This window comes from Peromyscus eremicus, chromosome 7, assembly GCF_949786415.1.
Source record: "Peromyscus eremicus chromosome 7, PerEre_H2_v1, whole genome shotgun sequence".
NCBI classification, from domain to species: Eukaryota; Metazoa; Chordata; class Mammalia; order Rodentia; family Cricetidae; genus Peromyscus; species Peromyscus eremicus.
The window spans coordinates 67,072,204-67,093,865 of record NC_081422.1 but is presented as its reverse complement, the minus strand read 5'-3'; the positions used below and the strand labels follow the sequence as shown (position 1 = coordinate 67,093,865).

Sequence of the window (21,662 nt, the reverse complement as noted above, 5' to 3'; positions counted from 1 at the left end):
ACTGTCACATCAGTTAAAAACTCTGTTAAAAGCAATAAGGGTGACCATCTGTTGGGGCTGGCAGAGAAAGTAACATATTTCAAAATGCAAACACATCCAAATCTCCCCCTGCAGATCTGTAAGCAGGCATCTTGGCTATAGATGATTTGGATTGAATATCTAATCTGGGAATCTTAGACAAGGCCCATTCCACTTACTTGCAGTTACAGAGAACAATTTCTTAGCTTAGTACTCTTCCTACCCCACTTCCGAGTCTTAGTTACTTTTCTATTGCTGTGACAGACACTATGACCAAGGCACTTATAAAAGAAAGCATTTAATTTGGGGGTCACTCTTCCAGAAAGTTAGAGTCCATGACCATCATGACAGGCAGCTTGGCAGCAGGGCATGGTGCTGGAGAAGTAGCTGAGAACTTATATCTGATCCACAAGTACAAGGCAGAGAGACAGAGACAGAGAGAGAGAGAGAGAGAGAGAGAGAGAGAGAGAGAAGGGGAGGGGGAGGGGGAAGGAGCTAACTGGGAATGGCATAGACCCTTGTAGAATATTAGTTAAAAGTGTGTTACACGCCAGGCGGCGGCGGCGGCAGCGGCGGCGGCGCATGCTCGCCTTTAATCCCAGCACTCGGGAGGCAGAGGCAGGCGGATCTCTGTGAGTTCGAGGCCAGCCTGGTCTCCAAAGCGAGTTCCAGGAAAGGCACAAAGCTACACAGAGAAACCCTGTCTCGGAAAACCAAAAAAAAAAAAAAAAAAAAAAAGGTGTGTTACACTTGTTTATGCTGTGGAATATTTTTTTTAATGATGCAAAGATGTGTTGCATTTTTTTTTTGTTTTGTTTTGTATTTTTCAAGACAGGGTTTCTCTGTGTGACAGTCCTGGCTGTCCTGGAACTCACTTTGTAGACCAGGCTATCCTGGAACTCACAGAGATCTGCTTGCCTCTGCCTCCTGAGTGCCAGGATCAAAGACATGCACCACCACTGCCCAGCTGTACTGCATTCTTTTATGTTGCATTTGTTTAACTCTGTGAAGCTGAGTTAATTTGACTGTCTAAAACACCTGATTGGTCTAATAATGAGCTAAATGGCCAATGGCAAGACAGGAGAAAAGATAGGGGCTGGCAGGCAGAGAGAGTAAATAAGAGGAGAAATCTGGGAGGAGAGGAAGGAGCGAGAAAAGAAAGGGCCAGCCACCCAGTCACAGAGCCAGACACGGAATAAGAAGGAACGAAAAGATATACAGAAATAGGGCTGGAGAGATGGCTCAGTGGATAAGAGTACTGATTGTTCTTCCAGAGGTCCTGAGTTCAGTCCCCAGCAACCACATGGTGGCTCACAACCATCTATAATGAGATCTGGTGCCCTCTTCTGGCCTGCAGGGACACATATAAGCAGAACACTGTACACACACACACACACACACACACACACACACACACACACACACCTATATATACACAGAAATAGAGAAAGGTAAAAGCCCAGAGGCAAAAGGTAGATGGGATGATTTAAGAAAAACTGGCAAGAAATAAGCCAAGCTAAGGCCAGGCATTTATAAGTAATAATAAGACATCGTGTGATTTATTTGGGAGCTAGGTGGCAGGCCCCCCAAAAGAACCTAGGAATAAAAAAATAACCAGCTACAATAAACTTTTGAAACTTCAAAGCCTACCCCTGGTGACACACCTCCTCCAGCAAGCCCATACTTCCTAATCCTTCCCAAACAGTTCTAACAATTGTGGATCAAGCGTTCAAATAAATGGGTTTATGGGGGACATATTCAAACTACCTTCCTTTTGTCTCTTTCTTCTTTCTGTCTGTCTGTCTTCCCCTCTATCCCTCCCTCCCACTCTCTCTCTCCCTCTCTTCTTTCCCTCGTCAATGTGAGTTTATGTGCATCACATACATTCAGGAATTCAGAGGCCAGAAGCCTATGGTGGATCCCCTGGAACTGGAGGTGTTTGTCAGCCATCACGTGGGTGCTGGGACCCAAACCCAGGTCCTCTGTAAAAGCAGCAATCACTCTTAAGCACTGAGTCATCTCTCCAGCCTCCTTTGTACCCTTGCTACAGGAGTTAATAGGCCTGCTTTGATGTATACCTGGGAAGGAGACTCTAAGATGCTTCTAGTTGCCAGGCAGTGGTAGTGCACACCTTTAATCCCAGCACTCGGGAGGCAGAGGCAGACAGATCTTGTGAGTTTGAGGCCAGCCTGGTCTGCAGAGAGAGTTTTAGGAGAGCCAGGGCTACACAGAGAAATCCTGTCTAAAAACAAAACAAACGAAAGTTCTAGTTCAGCAAGTATGGGGATACAAAGATGTATGGGCAAAATACTATTATAAATACCCGAATCTGAGACCACTAGAGTTTTCTTTTTTTTTTTTTTGGTTTTTCGAGACAGGGTTTCTCTGTGTAGCTTTGCGCCTTTCCTGGAACTCACTTGGTAGCCCAGGCTGGCCTCGAACTCACAGAGATCCACCTGGCTCTGCCTCCCGAGTGCTGGGATTAAAGGCGTGCGCCACCACCGCCCGGCTAGAGTTTTCTTAACGCCAGAGGTAGAGACCGGCAAAGGCTTTCCCCTCAGACGGCAGTTGATGTGATTTTTATTTTTTAACTTGCATTAATATTTTGCCTGCATGTATGTCTGGGTGAGGGTGTCAGGTCTTGGAGTTACAGTCGTGAGCTGCCATGTGGGTGCTGGGAGTTGAACCTGGGCCCTCTGGAAGGGCGGACAGCTCAGTGCTCTTAACCACTGATGGGATTTTTTTTTTTTTTTTTGAGACAGGGTTTCTCTGTGTAGCTTTGGGCCTGTCCTGGAACTCGCTCTACAGACTAGGCTGGTCTCGAACTCACAGTGTTGTGGCGGCATCGCGAGACCCCACAGCAAGACCACCACAGAGCCAATATCCGATGCAAAACACACAGGGGTTTATTGATAACAAGCAAGCCCGGGCTTGGTCCACGTCCAGCACTCCACACAGCGGGTGGAGGAGGACGGCCCTGAGCTCTCAGGGTGAGGGGTTTTTAAAGGGAAAAACCGCAAGCAGGTGAAAGAGCAGATCTGCTGCTGCGGTGGCAGGCAGGCAGGGTCATAGCGTGAAGCGGGTGCCTTTGGCCAGGCCTGCCAGGGTATGTCACTAAGCAAACACGCCACACACAACAGAGTTAATGCAAAGGTTTGAGGGACAGGGAGAGAAAGGAGTGAAAGGCTACATCCGAGTAGGGACTTGATAAGAGAAAGCTTGAAAGTAGGGTATCTATCGGATCGCTGGCAGAAATGACAAAGGTCCTGTGAAACACCGGGATATGGGGTGTTCGTAGAGGCCATTTTATGGAACCAAGTCTGACTGCAAAGGCAGGTAAGTTAAGCCCTACCCACTTTCCGACTGCTCAGCACCCTCAGAAGGAGCCTGGATTCTGAGTTATGTCCCTTAAATCTTTTAACAGACAGCTTTGCCTTCCATTCAGTACCACCCGCCTCCGACCATTCCCCTAGAAGTGAGGCTTCATTTCCCGAGCACAGTCTTTTCCTCGCCTTCTGGCTTTTCTCGAAGTCCCGGTACCAGGCGACTGTGTCTCTGGAGGGCTCCTGCTCTTGCGTGACAGAGCACTGAACAGCTTGTGCGCACTTCCTCAGGCCCTTGCTCTTTGCTGGACAGAACATTGAGCGGCTTGTACCATTCTCTCTGCCTCATCCTTGGGAACTGTGCCACACACCTCCTTGATCCCGTTGGAATGCCTTTTGGAGACCCATTGGCCATTCTTTGGACCAGGCAGTTGGGGAACTGAGAAAGAATTCTCCATTTTCTTCCCTTTTCCTTGCTCCAAGACCTGCTTGTGTCTGTCTGCTCTTCCTCTCTAAATGTTCTGTTTGCTGCAACATGCAAATCAGAGATGGAGAAGCCAGCTTCATCTTGTACAGCACACACTGGGTACTGAACTGTTTAATTCTGTGTGTATGTGCATGTAACTATTAACAGCACAGCACACACTGGGTACTGAACTCCTGTTTAATTCTGTGTGTATGTGCATGTAACTATTAACAGCACAGCACACACTGGGTACTGAACTCCTGTTTAATTCTGTGTGTATGTGCATGTAACTATTAACAGCACAGCACACACTGGTTACTCAACTCCTGTTTAATTCTGTGTGTATGTGCATGTAACTATTAACAGCAACCACGTGGCTCTCCTCCGGTCTTGGCTGGTGACCTCATCAGGATTTCTTATGAGCTCCAGGGAGTTGACTTGGATCCATCTGAACAACATCTTGCCAGGTCCAGTTGGTGCCAGATGGTTCCACAGAGCCTGGCCATCGAAGTGAAACAGCCAGCTACCCCAGGACGTGGTCAGCACCCTAGTTTTCTCAGGTCCCACGAAGATAATCGATGCCCCCCAGGCCAGCAGGAAGCAGTCTAGAGAACATGGCACCCTCATCCCCGCCTCACCTGCTACCCCTTTCTAACTCCTCACCTTTTTATAATAAACAAAAGGGAGGCATGTTAGCATTCAGGCATCTGTACTGGCCTGCTCTCAGGGTCTTGACAGGATGTCCTCAGCTGCAGCCACTAAGAGCACCCTGTGCGCATTCATTACGTTTCCTTACAAAAGGCGGGCCTTGTACACCTCCCATCTCTCCTTTCTCTTTCTCTTCCCCAGGGACCAGTCTCTGCCTCCTTCTCTCCCCTCTCCTTCAATAAACCTCCTACGAGGGCCGTTATATGGTGTGACTCCTTCCCGCCGTTTTTAAAATCCAACAACATCCCCAGCCCCAAAAGTACTTTTTGAAAAAGAGAGCATAGCCTGAGTAAGACCAGAGGCAAGAGTATGTGCTTTATGCAGGAAACAGCAAGTTTGGCAGGACAAGTTTTGAAAGATAAAAGTGGGAAGTATGTACCGCACATAACTTCAGCACTCTGCCTGGCACTTTCCGACTGCTCAGCACCCTCAGAAGGAGCCTGGATTCTGAGTTACGTCCCTTAAATCTATTATTTGATAGAAAATGGGGGATGATTAAAAAACTGTTTTTCATGGATGCATATTCAAATACAGAGTAAAAACCAAATCTGAACCACGATGAACTTGCACAAATTCATATGCAGATTAAATAACTGTCTTGATTTTAAGTAACATTCTGGCTGTCCTCCACCCCTCTCCCATCATTTCATCTTCCCCAGGGCATATTCTGTGTTCACCTATGTATTTCGGCATGAATATATAAAAAAGATGGATGTCATTTAGTGTTTTGGTGCCCCCCCCCCCCCGCCAGGGTTTGTTTTCTTGGCTGTACTGGAACCTACTCTGTAGACCAGGCTGGCCTAAAAGTATGTGCCACTATGCCTAACAGATGGGTATTATCATATAAACAAAATGCCCTTAGCACACCCAATAATTCCTCAGTATCCATGAGTAACAAGCCCTTATTCAAATTTCCTCAATTATTCAGTTTCATATTGTTTGTTTTGAAACAGGGTCTCACTGTGTAGCTTTGGCTTGACTGGAACTCAGAGGTCTACCTGATACTGTCTCTCTAGAGCTGGATTGAGGGTGGAAAAAAATTTTTTTTTTAACTTTAGTGCATTGGTATGAGGGTGTTGGATCCCCTGGAACTGGAGTTACAGACAGTTATGAGCTGCCATGTGGGTGCTGGGAATTGAACCACGGTCCTCTATAAGAGCAGCCAGTGCTCTAAACCACTGAGCCATCTCTCCAGCTCCGGAAAAGTACTTCTTAAAATATTTTATTATTAATTTACTTTTTGAGGGATGAGCCAGCAGTTAAGAGCACTTGCTGCTCTTAAAAAGGACCCAGGTTTGGCTCCCTGTATGGGAACCACCTGAACCTCTAGTTCTAGGGAAACCCAATGCTCTCTTCTAGCCTCTGTGAACACAGACATTCAGGCAAGACTCATACACATAAAGTTAAAAAAAGAAAAATCAGCCGGGCGGTGGTGGCGCACGCCTTTAATCCCAGCACTCGGGAGGCAGAGCCAGGCGGATCTCTGTGAGTTCGAGGCCAGCCTGGTCTACAGAGCGAGATCCAGGAAAGGCGCAAAGCTACACAGAGAAACCCTGTCTTGAAAAACCAAAAAAAAAAAAAAAAAAAAAAGAAAGAAAAATCTTTACAAACAACAAAAAAAACAGAAAAATATGGGCCTGGAGAGATGGCTCAGCGGTTAAGAGCACTGGCTGCTCTTCCAGAGGTCCTGAGTTCAACTCCCAGCAATCACATGGTGGCTCACAACCATCTGTAATGAGATCTGGCGCCCTCTTCTGGCCTGCAGGCATACGTGCAGGCAGAACACTATATATAATAAATAAACCAATCTTAAAAAAAAAAAAACAACAGAAAAATAAACCACGGGTAACATCTACAGGCAACGAGGAAAAAAAAATAAAGAAGGCTGGAAGGCAGAAGAATGAAGAGAAATACCAGTCATCAAAGTCAACTCACTCTTAATTTTTAAAGTGGAATGAACTTCAAAGGAGCCAGCAGCTCAGATGACTGCAGCAGGTAGTGTGAACAAGCACCTTGTTATGTACCCGGTAAGGTACAGACTGGGCTTTAAGATGGAGGCTGCTCTGGTCCTACCTCCTCCTGCCCCTGGCACCTTCGTCATTTCATCTCTGAAAGACAATCTTCTCAGGTGAAAAGCAATTATTCTTTCAGGGCTGTTATAATCAGGAAATGAGAACATATGTGAAATATTTAGTATAGGACCTAATGCAAAGAAACACGCTACACAGGCAGCAAGGCCATTCTTCATGATAGATTTTTTACTTACTTAAACACTGTTTCCCCTTCTCTCCAAGAAAAAGTACTTCTAAGGGAAAGTTTTCTTCTTTTAGTTTCTTGAGATAGCGTTTCTCTGTGCAATAGCTTCGGCTGTCCTAGAACTAACTAACTCTTTTATTTTTATTATTTTTTTAAAGATTTATTTATTATGTATACAGTATTCTGCCTGCATGTGTCCCTGCAGACCAGAAGAGGGCACCACATCTCATTACAAGTGGTTGTGAGCCACCATGTGGTTGCTGGGAATTGAACTCAGGCCTCTGGAAGAGCAGTCAGTGCTCTTAACCACTGAGCCATCTCTCCAGCCCATTTTTTGTTTTTTGTTTTATTTTTGAGACAGGGTTTCTCTGTTGTAGCTTTGGTGCCTGTCCTGGATCTGCCTCTGTAGACCAGGCTGGCCTCAAACTCACAGAGATCTGCTTGGCCCTGCCTTTGCAGTGCTGGGATTAAAGGTGTGTGTCACCATTGCCCATCCGGGAAGTCTTTCTTGAAAATCTTTGTCTTCACTTCCTTCTCCTGTAAGATTATTAACCCTAGAGAAGGAATACATTAAAAAAAAAACTTTACATTGTATATGATTCAATTAACGAACTTGTAATATGCTGTTTATTATATGTATTTAATAAGAAGTGGTCTACTGCAGTAATAGGAACTGAGACAATTTGTAGTTATGAGAATAATACCCAATTTGTCAGCTTATAGAGAAGGGTGGATAGCAGTTAACAGCTTATACCTGTGAACTTCTAAATGAAGCCTTAAAAACCTTTGGCCTCTCAAGAAACCAACCAACCAAAAAAGCCCTGCAGTGTGGCAGATGCCTTTAATTCCAGTACTCTGGAGGCAGAGGCAGGTAGATAGATCTCTGTGCCAACCTGGTTTACAGAGCTAGTTCCAAGGACAGCCAAGGCTACACAAAGAAAGAGTCTCGAAAAACCAAAATCAAACAAAAACTCTTAGCCTTATTCTTGCCTTCTCTCTCCTCTTCTTCTCCACAGCTTGTTATATAGCCAACTTTGTAATTAATTCTTTAGCAGGCTTTGAGCTCTCCAAAAGTGGGCTCAATATCTTAAGAAGCTGGAAAGATGGCTGAGCAATTTAAGAGCAAGCCTACTGCTCTTACAGAGGTCCCAGGCTCAGTTCCCAGCACCATGTGATTGTAGCTCTCAGAGAACCAACATTCTCCTTTGGGCTCTGTGAGCACCAGCACATATGGATGGATATACATCTGCACATGCACAGACGTAAAAAGAAATACTTAAAATTCTCATTGATCTTACTCGGCTGTTGTCTTCCTTTTGACCACTAATGGTCTCCTCCCAAAGATGAAGTCCCTGATTTTTTTTTCTTTTTTTTCCCCAGAGCTGAGGACCGAACCCAGGGCCTTGCGCTTGCTAGGCAAGCGCTCTACCACTGAGCTAAATCCCTAACCCCAATTTTTTTTTTTTTTTTTAAAGATTTATTATGTATACAGTGTTTGGCCTGCATGTGTCCCTGAAGGCCAGAAGAGGGCACCAGATGGCTGTGAGCAACCATATGGTTACTGGGAATTGAACTCAGGACCTTTGAAGAGTAGCCAGTGCTCTTAACCTCTGAGCCATCTCTCCAGCTCATCCTTGATATTTTTAGGTTATGAAATTTAAAATTACAGTATATTTGTTTTGTGTGTACATGTTCACCACAGTGTGCCTGTGGAAGTCACAGGACAACTTGTAGAAACCATTCTCTTTTCACTACTTGGGTCCTGGTAACTGAACTTAGACTGGGGGTAGCTACCTTTACCTGCTGAACCATCTCAATGGCCCAATAGATGACCACATGCCACAGGAAGCAGGCTCCTCTTCAAACCTTGAATGATAAACCAGTAATCTAGCAAACTGGCTTTTTAGGTTTTTGCTTGTCCAATGAGACTAGGATGGTGTGTAGAATGACTAAGCGGGGAATTCTGGATTTTTCTCTGATAAAGGCAGTAAGAACTGCTGTTATTATCCTTGGGATGAAGGAGGACATACTTAAGCTACAGAAACCACAATGACTATGAGGGACACAAAAGTTTGTGCAAACAAACCAGTGAGTGAACTAACTCCTTGAGCTTCTGTCTTCAGCTCTACTTTCCAGAGCTGAAGTCCCCATATATCGCCCAAACTCATCGCAAGCTCCGAGGCTGAGGAAATCTTCCTGCCTTACCATCGCAGTGGTTGGGGCTATAGGCTACCACTTTGGACACTAAAATTGTTAAGAGAACAGCTCAATTTCCCTATAGCTTGAGGCAGTTTTAGCTAAACTTCTCTACAGCTTGAGGCAGTTTTAGACATCATACTTCAAGTGACACCCAGGTGGTTCATTGCTCTTGTCTTGAGAGATTGATTTTTTCCAGGGTTACTTTCATTTTCAAGTGCTTTGGAGTTTTGGTTTGTAGGTTCATCTATGTGGGAGCCTTCTATATAGTTCACCCACCTCCTTTCTCAATATTTACTCCCCTTTGTGACTGCCCCCTGTCTATGTGGGAGTCTCCCTGTATTTCACTCACCTTCCTTGCTGTTTTCACTGACTTTGGGACTGCTTTCACCTGTCTAACCTTAGGGCTCTAGCTGAGGAGTGTCAGCTATTCAAAGATCTGCATATACAGGGAAGGAGGCTGTTTTACTCAGAACATGTCTAGGATATGTTATAGTCCCAGATGCTGGCTCTTGCTGATTCTGGATCAAAGTAACCAAATTCCATCTGGTTCCCTGGCTTTGGAGTAGCTGAAGTTTCTGGTGTCTTCTGCCTTTTGTAGAGCCACGGCCTGTGTCCTGGCTTACAATTTCTGTACATCTTAACATATCTGGGACTTGAAAATTTTCATGTTTGTATTCAATGCTCAATACAGCAACCTAGATAGTCCCCAACCTAACACCTGAAAGCAAATATCACGTGAAAGAACAAACGAAAAGATGGCCTTTTCGATAACAGAAACTCTATGCCATGTACCACTGGCAACAAAATCTCTTAACACAATTGCAGAGAATGGAGAAAGAGCAAGCTGTCAGTTCTTTTGGATCAGCAGAGATGTGGCATGTTTTGCCTTGTACCACTTTTACAGCCCCCCACCCCCCATTTCACCAGTTCAAGGGAAATACAGCATCAGGTACATATTTATAAATGGCAAATTGCCCATAAAAATACATCCCATAAATCATCTTAACATCCAGTCAGTATAATATAAAACGTTTTTAATTGTTTTTGAAAACATTTAAAAAACAATTTGAGCACTTTTAATAAAAAAAGAGAACTGAAATGCTACTGCGATGTTCCACTACTGTAATCTCAGCAGGTACAACAGACAACAAAGCACCGGGGTCTGACTCTGCACTAAATGAGACACACAACAGGGTTTGCTTTTGTCGCCTCTGGTGTAGTAAGCACACTGTAGTACAAGACTGTTATCTGAACCTCAGATGCACTGCACAAAACACGCTCCTTCCTGCTCAGTTCAAAAGTCAGTGCTTATTGCAATTATATGCAAAAGTATTTACTTCATGAAGTCTTATCATGATAAAACAGTATGCAAAATGTTTTAAACATCAAAACAATGAAAAAAACCCCAAGAAAAGAACATATTCAACAACAACTAAGCAGAATTAGTAAACATTAAAAAAGCAAAATAACCTGTGAATAACTATGCTCACCTGGTTAACACAGAGCCAGATTCAATACAGCCAAGAGGGGAAAAAAAGTGGTTACAGGATTACCTAGTACTGTACAAGATAAGTCAAGAACACTCATGCACATTTTGTGATCATGTATTAACACGGTGAAGCAAACTAAACTTAATTCTTCCTGCTGTAATATTCTCATGTAAGAGAATAAGAAATAGAAATATCTCATTGAGATCAGTGCACATTGCTACATAAGACAATTTCATCTGTCACTTTGATGATATTTTGTCTTTTCATAATGAAACACATTTAAAAATTTTAATCTGTGGACTGTACTGGTTGCATTTATCCTAAGAGATGTGCCTACCACAGGTTCAACAAATTTAGTGCAATATATGAACCCCAAAAAGTTTGCTGGACGAATTCAGCCCAATTTAAAGAGTTTGCTGCAATACTGTACAGGGGGTTAAAAATCCTCCAGTCTCTATACTTTTTTTTTTTTTTTATCAAAAAAGATTTCCATTATTTTTATATTAGTAGGAAGCTAACAATGTAAACAGGGATTAGAATGGCCTCAAAGTCTCCTTTTCAGAGTATCTCACTGAGAAAGGCTCCCATCATCTGTTAGAAGAAATCACACAGTCTCCTTTGGGTATTACATACTTTGGTGTGCAGTAGTGCTGTGTCTCAATGTACAGTGAAGAAATAACTAGTATCAAGATTAAAAAAAAACCCTAACAAATCATTAAACCAAATTAACAGCAAACACACACATATGCCAGTAACTAGGACATATCCATAGATAAACCTCTGAGCCAACTCTAGCACCATTGATTTATTAGAATATGTTAATACCCTACTCTTCAAACCTGTTGAACAATGGACCCTTATTAAATTAACTCTTCCGTCATATTTGTTTAATATTTGGATTGCAGTCTTCTGATTTATTTTTGAATTAAGGTAAAGAAAAGTTTGGCTAGGTTCAGGAGAGTACAGTGAATGGTTTCATGTTAGCTTTTAAGAACTTAAGGTTAACTTTAATCTCTTTGAAAATTACCTTGAAACTCACTTAAATGAAGCTGCCCACTAGTTTTGTGTTCACATGAAATTCATAAATACTATTCATAACCAAAATGGGAGCCACAGAGAAACACTTTAAAACAAATCCTGAGTGCTTTACTTCTTTTGCAACTGTGTCCATCACAATAAATAAGTTAAGCAAGTAATAAAATGCTCCTCTTCTTCAAGTACTATTATCACCCACTTTGTTTTATCAGAGATACAAAGGTCTGAGGCTACACCTCACATGAGGAAATGCTTTTTTGCTGGGCTCTTAACATCATCTCTTTCCTGCTTGGTGTTCTGCAAAGGATCCATGATCAAACTGCATTACTACATTCCGAGAAGCGAGGGAGTGAGCAAGCTGAGGAAAGCCCATCACTAAAGGACACCATGGCGACAGCATTAAAGTCAGTCTTTAGTAGAACTTCAGTATGTACACAGAGCTATGGTGAAGAAACTAAGAAAAAGCCTCTACTGCCCTTCTAACATCCAGTCTCAACAAGCAAATAATAAAACACGAGACAGTTTTCTAACATGCTTGTACTTCTGCTATTAAATTTCAATGTCTAGTGTGTGTGTGTGTGTGTGTGTGTGTGTGTGTGTGTGTGTGTAAGAAATGGGGAGGGGAGGGAAGGAGAGGAAGAGGGAGGAGGAAATTGGAGTGGGAGGGAGAGGGGGAGTAAGAGGGACAGGAAGAGAGGAGAGCCAAAGTGTGTGAGCTTAGAGAGCTCCATTTTAAAAGCCACCTTTTAAAATTGGACTAATGCAATGTCACAAATAAATGGCTACTAGTTTTCCTCTTAAAATTTTAGTGCAGCTTTTACTTTCCTTAAATTAACATTTGTTTTCCATTATTTTCTCCTACATAAGCCCTTCATTGTGGGAGTAAATGGTACCAAAGCCCCAGAAAGTCCTACAGAGATTTCTCACCCTACAGTAGCTTCATGTTTCAAGCTTAAATATTTATAATAACCTGAATATTATCCCTGTTTTAAGGAAGACTCTCTTGCCTACAGTTTACCTTAGCTATGATTTCATACCTAAAAGATAATGCCAACAACAAAACAGCCTATGACTAAAAATGGATGGTTTCTTTTAAATTCTTTGTAGATCAACTGATGAATTAAAATAAACTTATATAAAATAAAAACCCAGAATGCTCTTGTAAAAAGCTGGATTCTTTACTAGCAAATGTGATTAAATGGGGAACATTATAAAATTTAAAACCTAATACTTGCTCTACAGCCTACTGTCTTCAGAAACTTGTCCAGAACTGAGGCAAGTCTAACCATTTCCTACTGAAGAAGAAACCACTTCTGCAGCAAACGCTTTTAAAATGTCACAATTAATAGTGTTTCTGCTGCGGGAGGCACTTCCATTAAGACAAATACAATACATATGTCTTTAGATACAGTGTGCTACATATTATAAAACACAATTTATCCCAACATTTCAACAGTAGGATGGTCCTTGCTTTCTATCCATTCAAAACCTGATGAAGTCATGGAGTTCATTGACTCACTGCAAATCTGTTGAAACAGTGGGTCATTCTTTAATTCTTCCAGTGTGGCTTCATCCTCCTGTCCCTGCTGACGACCTGGATCAAACAGTAGATTTGGGTCTAAGGTGTTCAAATCATTGATGCTGCCTGAGAGGTCAGAAGACAACCTGATGTCGCTAGGGAAATCAGATGCAGTGTTGGTGAGCTCCGATGTTACCTGACCCAGCTGCTGGCTGGTTTGCAGGCTGTCTCCACTCAACAGGTCTTTAACAGTGCTATTGAAATCTAATTGCTGTTCTCCAATTTCAGATTGTGCTTGATTATCTCCAGGAGAAAAACTGATCTGATCGGTGCTATTACTTTTGGTGAGGTAAGATGGTGTTTGGAATTCATAAACAGAAGTGCTGGAATCGATCATATTTTGTGAATTGGCACTAGGAAAAACAGAGGACGTTTCCAAAATCTGAGTGAGATTCATCCGGGCTGTATAATTGGAGGGCATGTTGTTTATTCCCAAACCTCTCACTGCATCATCACTGTCAGAATCGAGTTTACTCAACAAAACATTAGTGATCTTTTTACTGTTTGTTTGCTTCTGCAGAGCATTTGGGAAAGCTGTCTGCATCATGACAGTCAAGGGAACTGACTGACTTCTTTGAGCTATGTTGTTGGCACATGCATCTGTGTGAACATTTGTGAAAACATGAACTTCTGGGGTTACTGGACTTCCAAAGGGGGTTACATTAGACCGTGGGATATTAGACACAGGATAGAGGGTGCTTCCACTAAGATTCCGTTGGCGATGGACAGCAGGGCTCACACTCCGGCACCTGAAGTTGTTGCTGGCAGATGAATTCGTTCCTTTGTTATCAAGAGGAGCAGGGACTGCAAACCCTTCTTGCTTGTTGGTGTTTACAGTGGCACCTTGATGCTGCACAGGAGAGACGGGAGTCAAACGACCAAAGTGAGTGTCATGGTGTCTGGACTGAGACTGGTATGACTGTCCAGGCACAGCAAAGGCATGGGGTTTCCTGAAACGATCTTCTACTAGTTCCTGATAGCTTGGGAGAATGCCATGGCCAGAAACTGATGAATTACCAACCCCACCATACCCATTATTCATCCACTCAAGCTTGGTTTTATCAGGGTGTGTGGCCATGGGTCTTTGCATTGGTTTCACAGGACTGCTTGAGACAATGCTGGCATCATGATAAGCCATACTGGAGCTTATTGGGGTGAATGCAAATGGATTCCTGCATTCAACAGGGCTTGGAGGGACGCTACTGCTGCAATTAGAATGCGGAGTACCAATGGGTGTGTGTCGGCTACTTCCTAAAGCACTATCCACAGGTGTCGTCTGGGCAAGCCTGGAGCAAGGGCTCTCCCGTGATAGACTCTGAGACCCAGCAATCATTTCAGATGTTGGGGTTGGGGTTGGGGTTGGGGTTGGTGTAGGAGTGGGTGTGGGTGTAGGTGTGTGAATTGGAGTGCCATTGCTATGGATTGGATGATAGAAGTGGGTGCTGGAAGCATGAGATGACATTGGAGCTCCTGGAGTTACTGACTGACTCTGAAGGGTCATTCCCAAGCAGTTACCATAAGAATGTGAATTATTCATCGACATCTGCTGCTCCATTAGCACCAGCTCTTCCACAATGCTATCTTGTGTAAGTTCATCATCAAAAGGAAAGTAGCTTTCATTTGTCTGGGAAACAGAAGACTCAAACTCTTTCAGTTCGGACTGCAATGGTAACTGATCTGAAGACTGTGCTTGTATTTGATTCAAAGAAGATTCTGGGATCCGGCTATGTAGCTGCTGGCTGTATGAGTCCTGTGGCATCCCTTCTAATTCCCATACAGACTTCTCTAAATCATGGATATCAGAATGCTCAGGCATTGTCATAACACTAATATCTTGCTGCTGTTCACAGCTGGCAGCTATGAAGTCAGAATCCTTAGGAACTTGTTGCCATTCGTTAGGATTAAAGCTGCCATCTGATTTTGACTCATGGTCCAAGAGAAAGACACTCCCTTCAAGTTTTACTGTTACATCTGGAGACGATGATGGTGTCGTTTGCTGCTCCAGAACTGATTCACTGGCAACAAGAGCAGGGTTCAAGGGCTGATCGTCTGTAACGTGGGAACCGACACTGACGGACACCTTGTTAGGCATCTGAGCACCTGCTGTTGGACTTTCTGTTCTCCCTGAAGGTGGCACCTTTTGGTCCTTCTGGACAGTACCTGGTTTCTGACCTTCTACGGTAACTGCAGAAAGCTGTTCCACAATTGGTTTCTTTACAGGGGGCACCTGAGACTCTTGCAGTGTGGCAGACAGTCGTTTTCTTGGACTTTTAGTGCATAATTTAGGGTCTTTATTTGCTGAGTCACCATTAGATGGTGAGCTCGTGCTGGTGAAGTTCTGAGTAGCAACCGAGAGAGTAACAGTGCTTTGATTATTGCCTGCTGAGATGCCTGGCAGAATTTCATTACAGCGACTTTTACATTTGGTCCTCTGGTCACAGACCTTAGTTGCTTTTACTTCAGTGACACCTTCATTGGAAGGTTTTGGTACTGCTCCATCTGTATTACTTTTCTGCCCCCAAAGGGCACTAGGTGTTGTTAGGGGAGCTTTAGTCTCCTCAGAGTTCTCTTGGCACTGCAGAGGATGCTCATCTGATGAACCTTCTGGTTCCATTTTGACTTCCACAGCAGAAGTTCCCCCAGTGCTGCTGGCCCTAGACCCAGGAGACTGAAGGGAAACGACAGAGCCTTTCTTGATCTGAGGAACGCTCCTTGATTCCTCTGTTGTTCCAGTAGCACTGCTGACTGAGGCAGAGTGTTTAAGGGGGGCATTACTGTTACTGGGTGTGAGGGATATTGTTGTCATTTTCACCACATTTAGAGAGCTCATGTGTGATGCAGGTACAACAGCAGTTTTGATGGGACTGCTAGTAAAGAGCACAGTTGTAGGTGAGCGGATGGTGAGTGCACTGGTGTTTGCTGGCTTGGGTAAGATCTGAGGGTAGCGGTGCCGGGCAGAACGGTCCCCACCAGGACTGGCTGGAACGTTCTGAGGAGTCTTTGGTGTCTGTTTCACAGACTGCATGTGCTGAGTGACCACCTGCACATTGAGGGGAAGAACCTTGCCATCAGGAGAACTCATTGGACTTGGTGAAGTTACTAACTGCCTGGTCCGCTGGACCTGCAAAAAACGTAGAAAACACGAAGTTCATTTTAATAGGTCTAGGATACAACTAACCACAGCTAACCACAGAAGCAGGCTCACATTAAATTATAAAATCACTAACACTATATTGTAATTTGATATATAGTATGTTGTACATCTATATAGTATTAAAGGATTTATTAAGTGTTAATTAAGAAGAAGTAAGGTAGTTTTAATGTTAGAAGAGAGTTCTTTGTGGTCATTCTGTATACAAGTAGACCCACAAATATGTTAACAAATACAGCCATAATGCAACCAAGTTATGAAATATAGTAATACACAGGGGAAAACTAGGTTACTTACCAGATGACAGAACAAAATACTTCATACCTATGATAAATACTTGCCTAACTAGTGGGTTAATGAGGTTACAGGGAGAAGAGCTACAATCATGAAGAAAGGTAAAGTATCTATTGGAATCTGTTCTAAGAAGACAGCTCACTCCTAGGGAGACTTTCAGAGCCTTAAAAACTACCAAGGATAAGGAGGTCCTAGACAAAATTGAGATCTCCTGAAGTCTGTTCCTCAGTGGACAATATAGATATCAGCTATTTGAAGTTTTAACGGAATAGCAATGATAAAGATACTTATATGGTGAGATACTTATATGGAGAAGAAAAACAAGAGAAAATATTCCCTTAAGAATAATAATACCAATAATAATGTAAGGTTATTACTTTACTTTAGAAAGATACACTTGCATTTGAAAAGTCCCTTTACTATGTTAGTTGTGTGATAGTAACCTGAACAATATTCTACTCCTAAATCTATCCAGCTAACCACAGAAGCAGGCTCACATTAAATTATAAAATCACTAACACTATATTGTAATTTGATCTACTTCAATATTCAGAACATTTAGGTTCCCAAAAGTTTATGATTATATTTTCTTTTTTTTTTAGTTTTTTGAGACAGGGTTTCTCTGTGTAGCTTTGCGCCTTTCCTGGAACTCACTCTGTAGCCCAGGCTGGCCTCAAACTCACAGAGATCCACCTGTCTCTGCTTCCCGAGTGCTGGGATTAAAGGCATGTGCCACCACCGCCCCACTGATTATATTTTCTTGACTCAGCCAGAGATAGAACAACTTCGAAACGGATTTATTCTTACTCAAGTTCTGACTGGTTATATGCACACCTTACAAATCTTCATCCTTTCTATCTTCCCTTCTGTTAGGTTTAGAGTTTGCTTTCCATCAGCAATACACATTTGAAATGAAAGACAAACGACCGAAGGGGAGTCTGGTCATAAGCCAGTTTATGATTATAGCTACATATACCTTGCCTTCTCACCTGCCACTTCTAATAAAATCAATGACTTCTCAGCATCTCAGTAAGGCCAAACTCTAGTAATCATATTACCGGAATGGGACTAGGGACAGCTGCCACCACAATTCCAATGGGCTGGGGAGAAAGGATGGCAGGGTTTCCATTGGGTAGATTAGCCACTCCGTTAGCTGTAGTGCCTTCTGGTTTTTTTGCTGAGGAGTCTCCTGGCAATGGGGATTGTAGTTTCTGTTCTTGCTGCTTTTTCTGAATTTTCCGTTGCAACTGTTGCTTAGCATCAATCGGAGATGGCAAAGTCTTTACTTGAGGTTGAAAAGAATTACTTTCAGCTGTAGGTATAAAAGCAGAAGGCTGGGGGATTCCTTTGAGTCCTGAAAATAAACACAAAGGAAAGCTAAAATAAATGCTGGCTCTTGTGGGAAACCGTATTACTCAGTTTGAGTATGTAGCTAGCTACAGGAAAAACAACTAAGCCAGCACATTGTAATTCACATCTTAGTTACAGAGCAAAGTAGTAGACTTCCATTTATAAATATTTGTCAGCAAGATTTTGACATCCTAAAATACGGTTTGACCAGGGCAGTTTCAGTTAAGTAAACAATGGCAAACAATTTTAAAAGATTAGCTATATCATAAATTTGGGGACACTAACAAAAATGCATGCCAACAGAGCATTTTTACATTGTATTAGATGCCAGCAAGTTTTCCTATCCCTTTCTGTAATTAGGATGAAATTAATACATTTCATAATTTTAATAATCAGCCCATAAGGATAACCTAATAAATATTCACTAAAACCACTCCATAGCCTAGAAAAATTTATGTGGGGGAAAACAAGTTTTTAATCTTACCAGAAATTCACAAAAATATGAACCATTATTTTAATTGTTACTTTATGGTTATTCCAGTGTGACCTAGAGGAATTAAGAAGCAGAATTTCTAATGTTAAGGCATTTTGAAAAGTGTTACTAAGAAAACTTTTAAATAGAGTAGCAAGATAGCAGAAAAAAAAAAGCAAGATCAATTTTAAGAAAACTGAGTACGTAACAAAAGCCCTTTTACAAAGCTCGTTCTGTACTTGGGAGTAGCACTAAGGTAGTAGGAAGTTCCCGTATGCTGTGGAGGAGCAGGGCAGCCTGCTCTGGCACCTTGCCTTCTGTCCCCTGTCCTGTTCTTCATCTCCCTAGTTACAGCCACAACTGGGTGCAGGCAGGGGAGGAAGGCTAGAAGACACAAAGACACAGGAGCTCTCTTCTGCAAACTCTGGTTGGTAATCCTTCAGTTTTGATCCTCTCCCTTTCTTTTAAATCACATAATTATTGTTTTTTCCTAGTTGAACTTAGCCCCATGGCTTCCTCTGGCTCTCTCAGCTTTCTTCCTAGCACCTGCACACCCAGAAAAACCTCTGCCAATGGCTCACAGCTTCCTGTCCTGTCCTCTTGCCAGAGTCTCCGAACAGGAATGAGTTCCAAGCAGCTGACTCACAAAAAGGACATTTGTAACAACCTGTCCTTAAGACAGACACTGTATCTATAAAAAAAAGTAATTTACCTTCAAAGGGTGAAAATATTTATCAAAATATTCTTTTAAAAGTTTACTGAGTTAAGAACAGAATTTCAAGAGATTTAAAAAGTTTTCAGTAATGATATAACTGGCAAAAAGTTCGATGTCCCCATAAATTGCTTTTAAATATGGAAATCACCTCTTCATATGTGTAATTTTTAGTCATTTTAAAGATTTATTATTTATATGCATGAATGTTTTGTCTTCCTGTATGTGCATTATGTGCATGCCTGGTACCTGCGAAGGTCAGAAGAGGGCTTCAGATCTCCTGGGACAGGAGTTACATGGTTGTGAGCTGACATGTGGGTCCTGGGAATAGAACCTAGGTTCTCTGCAAGAGCAACATGTGCTCTTAACTGCTGAGCCATCTCTCCACTTCACACTTATTCCCCAAAAATTCCTTTACTCTCTTTTGGTCAGTCTTGCAAATAATGGGAAACAGATGGAGCCGCCTCCTCCATAGAACTCTAAAGCCCTATCCACAGAGGTGCCTTCCCACTATCAGTGGAGATAGTGAAGGCTCCACACCCCTCAAAGTCTTATTTTTCCAGACGATAAGAAGGTAGTATGAAATAACTGAGGCAACCTGGGGCTTTGGAGATAGGCAAATAGGATTTAAATCCTAGCTGCATTACTTATCTGGCCAAAGATAAACTATTTTACCTCCCAAAGTCTGTTTCCTTAGAATGAAACCACCTATTTCACAAGCCTACTAAGGAACTTAAGAGAGGTAACATATATGTGAGCTACTTAGCTACAAACATTGGACTTAATAAGCACTACCATGCTTGAGTCTAATTAAGTGAAAAGTCAGGTTTGGTCATATACAGTTTATATTCAGGAAGGAAAAGCTATGACTAGCTACTGTGAGAGGCTGTTTTGCTGATACTGGTTCTCAACTGGTAGTAAAGTGAGGAGGAGAGAACACACACACACACACACACACACACACACACACACACACACACACACACCCACACCCACAAACAGTAATTCTCTTCAGGATAAATGTACTGCAGATTTAAAAATATTTAGTTTTAACTTAGAAGAATTATCTTGGAAAACAAGTTTGTGTTAATATTCTCTTCACAGAAATGATTTTCTAAAGTAAAGTAAGGTAATATATTCACTCTACAACCTCAGGTAAAACTGAAATAAGGCATTTAAAATTTTCCATCAGAATTGATACCATACACACAGCTATTATTTAGGAGTGTATCAGATATTTCAGTAATAATATTAATTGCTAAAATTGTCAGTTCTAAAAACTTCTCTTTGAATTAAAATTCTCACTTAAACACCCTTAAAAAATTTCTTGGGTTGGAGAGATGGCTCAGCAGTTAAGGGCACTGGCTCCAGAGGACCTGGGTTCAATTCCTAGCATCCACATGGCAGCTCACAACTGTTTGTAACTCCAGATCCAGGGGACCCGACATTCTCACACAGAAATACATGAGGGCAAAACACCAATGTACATAAAATAAAAATAGATAAATTAAAAAAAAATTTCTCTTGCAGCCAGGTGTGGTAAACACCTTGGAGACAGAGGTAGGAGGATTTCTATGAGTTCAAGGTCAGCCTGGCCTACATTACCAGTCCCAGGACAGCGTGGGCTCTCTACAATAGGACCCCGTCTAAAAACAAACAAATAAACAAACAAACAAACAACAAACAAAATAAAAACAAAACTCTTGCTATTTTATAGTACTACTTCAAAAAGTTAATTATTTATGAAACCAGGTAATTAGTCATGGTATTCAAGATTGTTTTATTTATAAGCTTAATTTCTGGAATAGACGCCTAACACATAATTTTAAAATTTAATCTTATTTTACTTTTAACATCTAACTAATTTAGACACATAGAATATTCTTTACATTTAAAAACAGCCATCTTTTTTTTTTTTTTTTAAATTGAAAAAAGTATTGCTGGGCAGTGGTGGATCATTTCCCTCTTCGAACTTTGAACAGTAATTCCAAGGCACACTGTCTTTCCTGATATGTGACAAAACACAATTCACATGGCTCTCTCACTTTCTTGTTTCAAAGATCAGATAAAATAATAACTGAATTATTCTTTCAACAGTAGTTTGGTCATGAGTGTAATGCCCATTTAAAATGTTAAACTTGTGCTGGGTATGGTGGCACATGCCTTTAATCTCAGCACTCGGGAGGCAGAAGCAGGTGGGTCTCTGTGAGTTTGAGGCCAGCCTGGTCCGCAAAGCAAATTCCAGGACAGCCAGGACTATTACACAGAGAAACCTGGTCCCCCCGCCAAAAAAAAAACAATAAATACATAAATAAACAAACAAACAAACAAACAAACAAACAAACAGTATTACAGGGAAATTCAAATAGTTTATTCCAGCAGAGCAATATACAAAAGTATAGGATTAAGCTCTACAATATAACAATAGAGTTTTCATTTTGTTGGCTTAATAAAACATCTGTATTTAGTGTGAACTGGAGTAAAAATGAACTCATGAAGCTCTTTGGTCAAATTCTTCATTAATGAATTCTTTAAACTTTATTCACTTATTTATGGGTGCACATGCGCCACGGACTGCCTGCAGAGGTCACAGGACAACTTGCAGGAGG

At 42.0% G+C, this 21,662-nt stretch overlaps 1 protein-coding gene across 2 annotated transcripts in view; it reads right to left on the bottom strand.

The window, feature by feature from the left end:
- Positions 1–12,652: 12,652 nt before the first annotated feature.
- Positions 12,653–21,662, bottom strand: part of Rfx7 (regulatory factor X7) — a 99,284-nt gene continuing 90,274 nt past the window's right edge. For both annotated transcript variants that reach the window (XM_059268222.1, XM_059268221.1), the window contains exons 9-10: positions 17,578–17,873; positions 12,653–16,195 (exon numbers count right to left, since the gene is read on the bottom strand). In XM_059268222.1, coding sequence (XP_059124205.1) covers positions 12,932–16,195; positions 17,578–17,873 — 3,560 coding nt within the window. In that variant the 3' untranslated portion in view covers positions 12,653–12,931. The remainder of the gene's footprint in view (positions 16,196–17,577; positions 17,874–21,662) is intronic.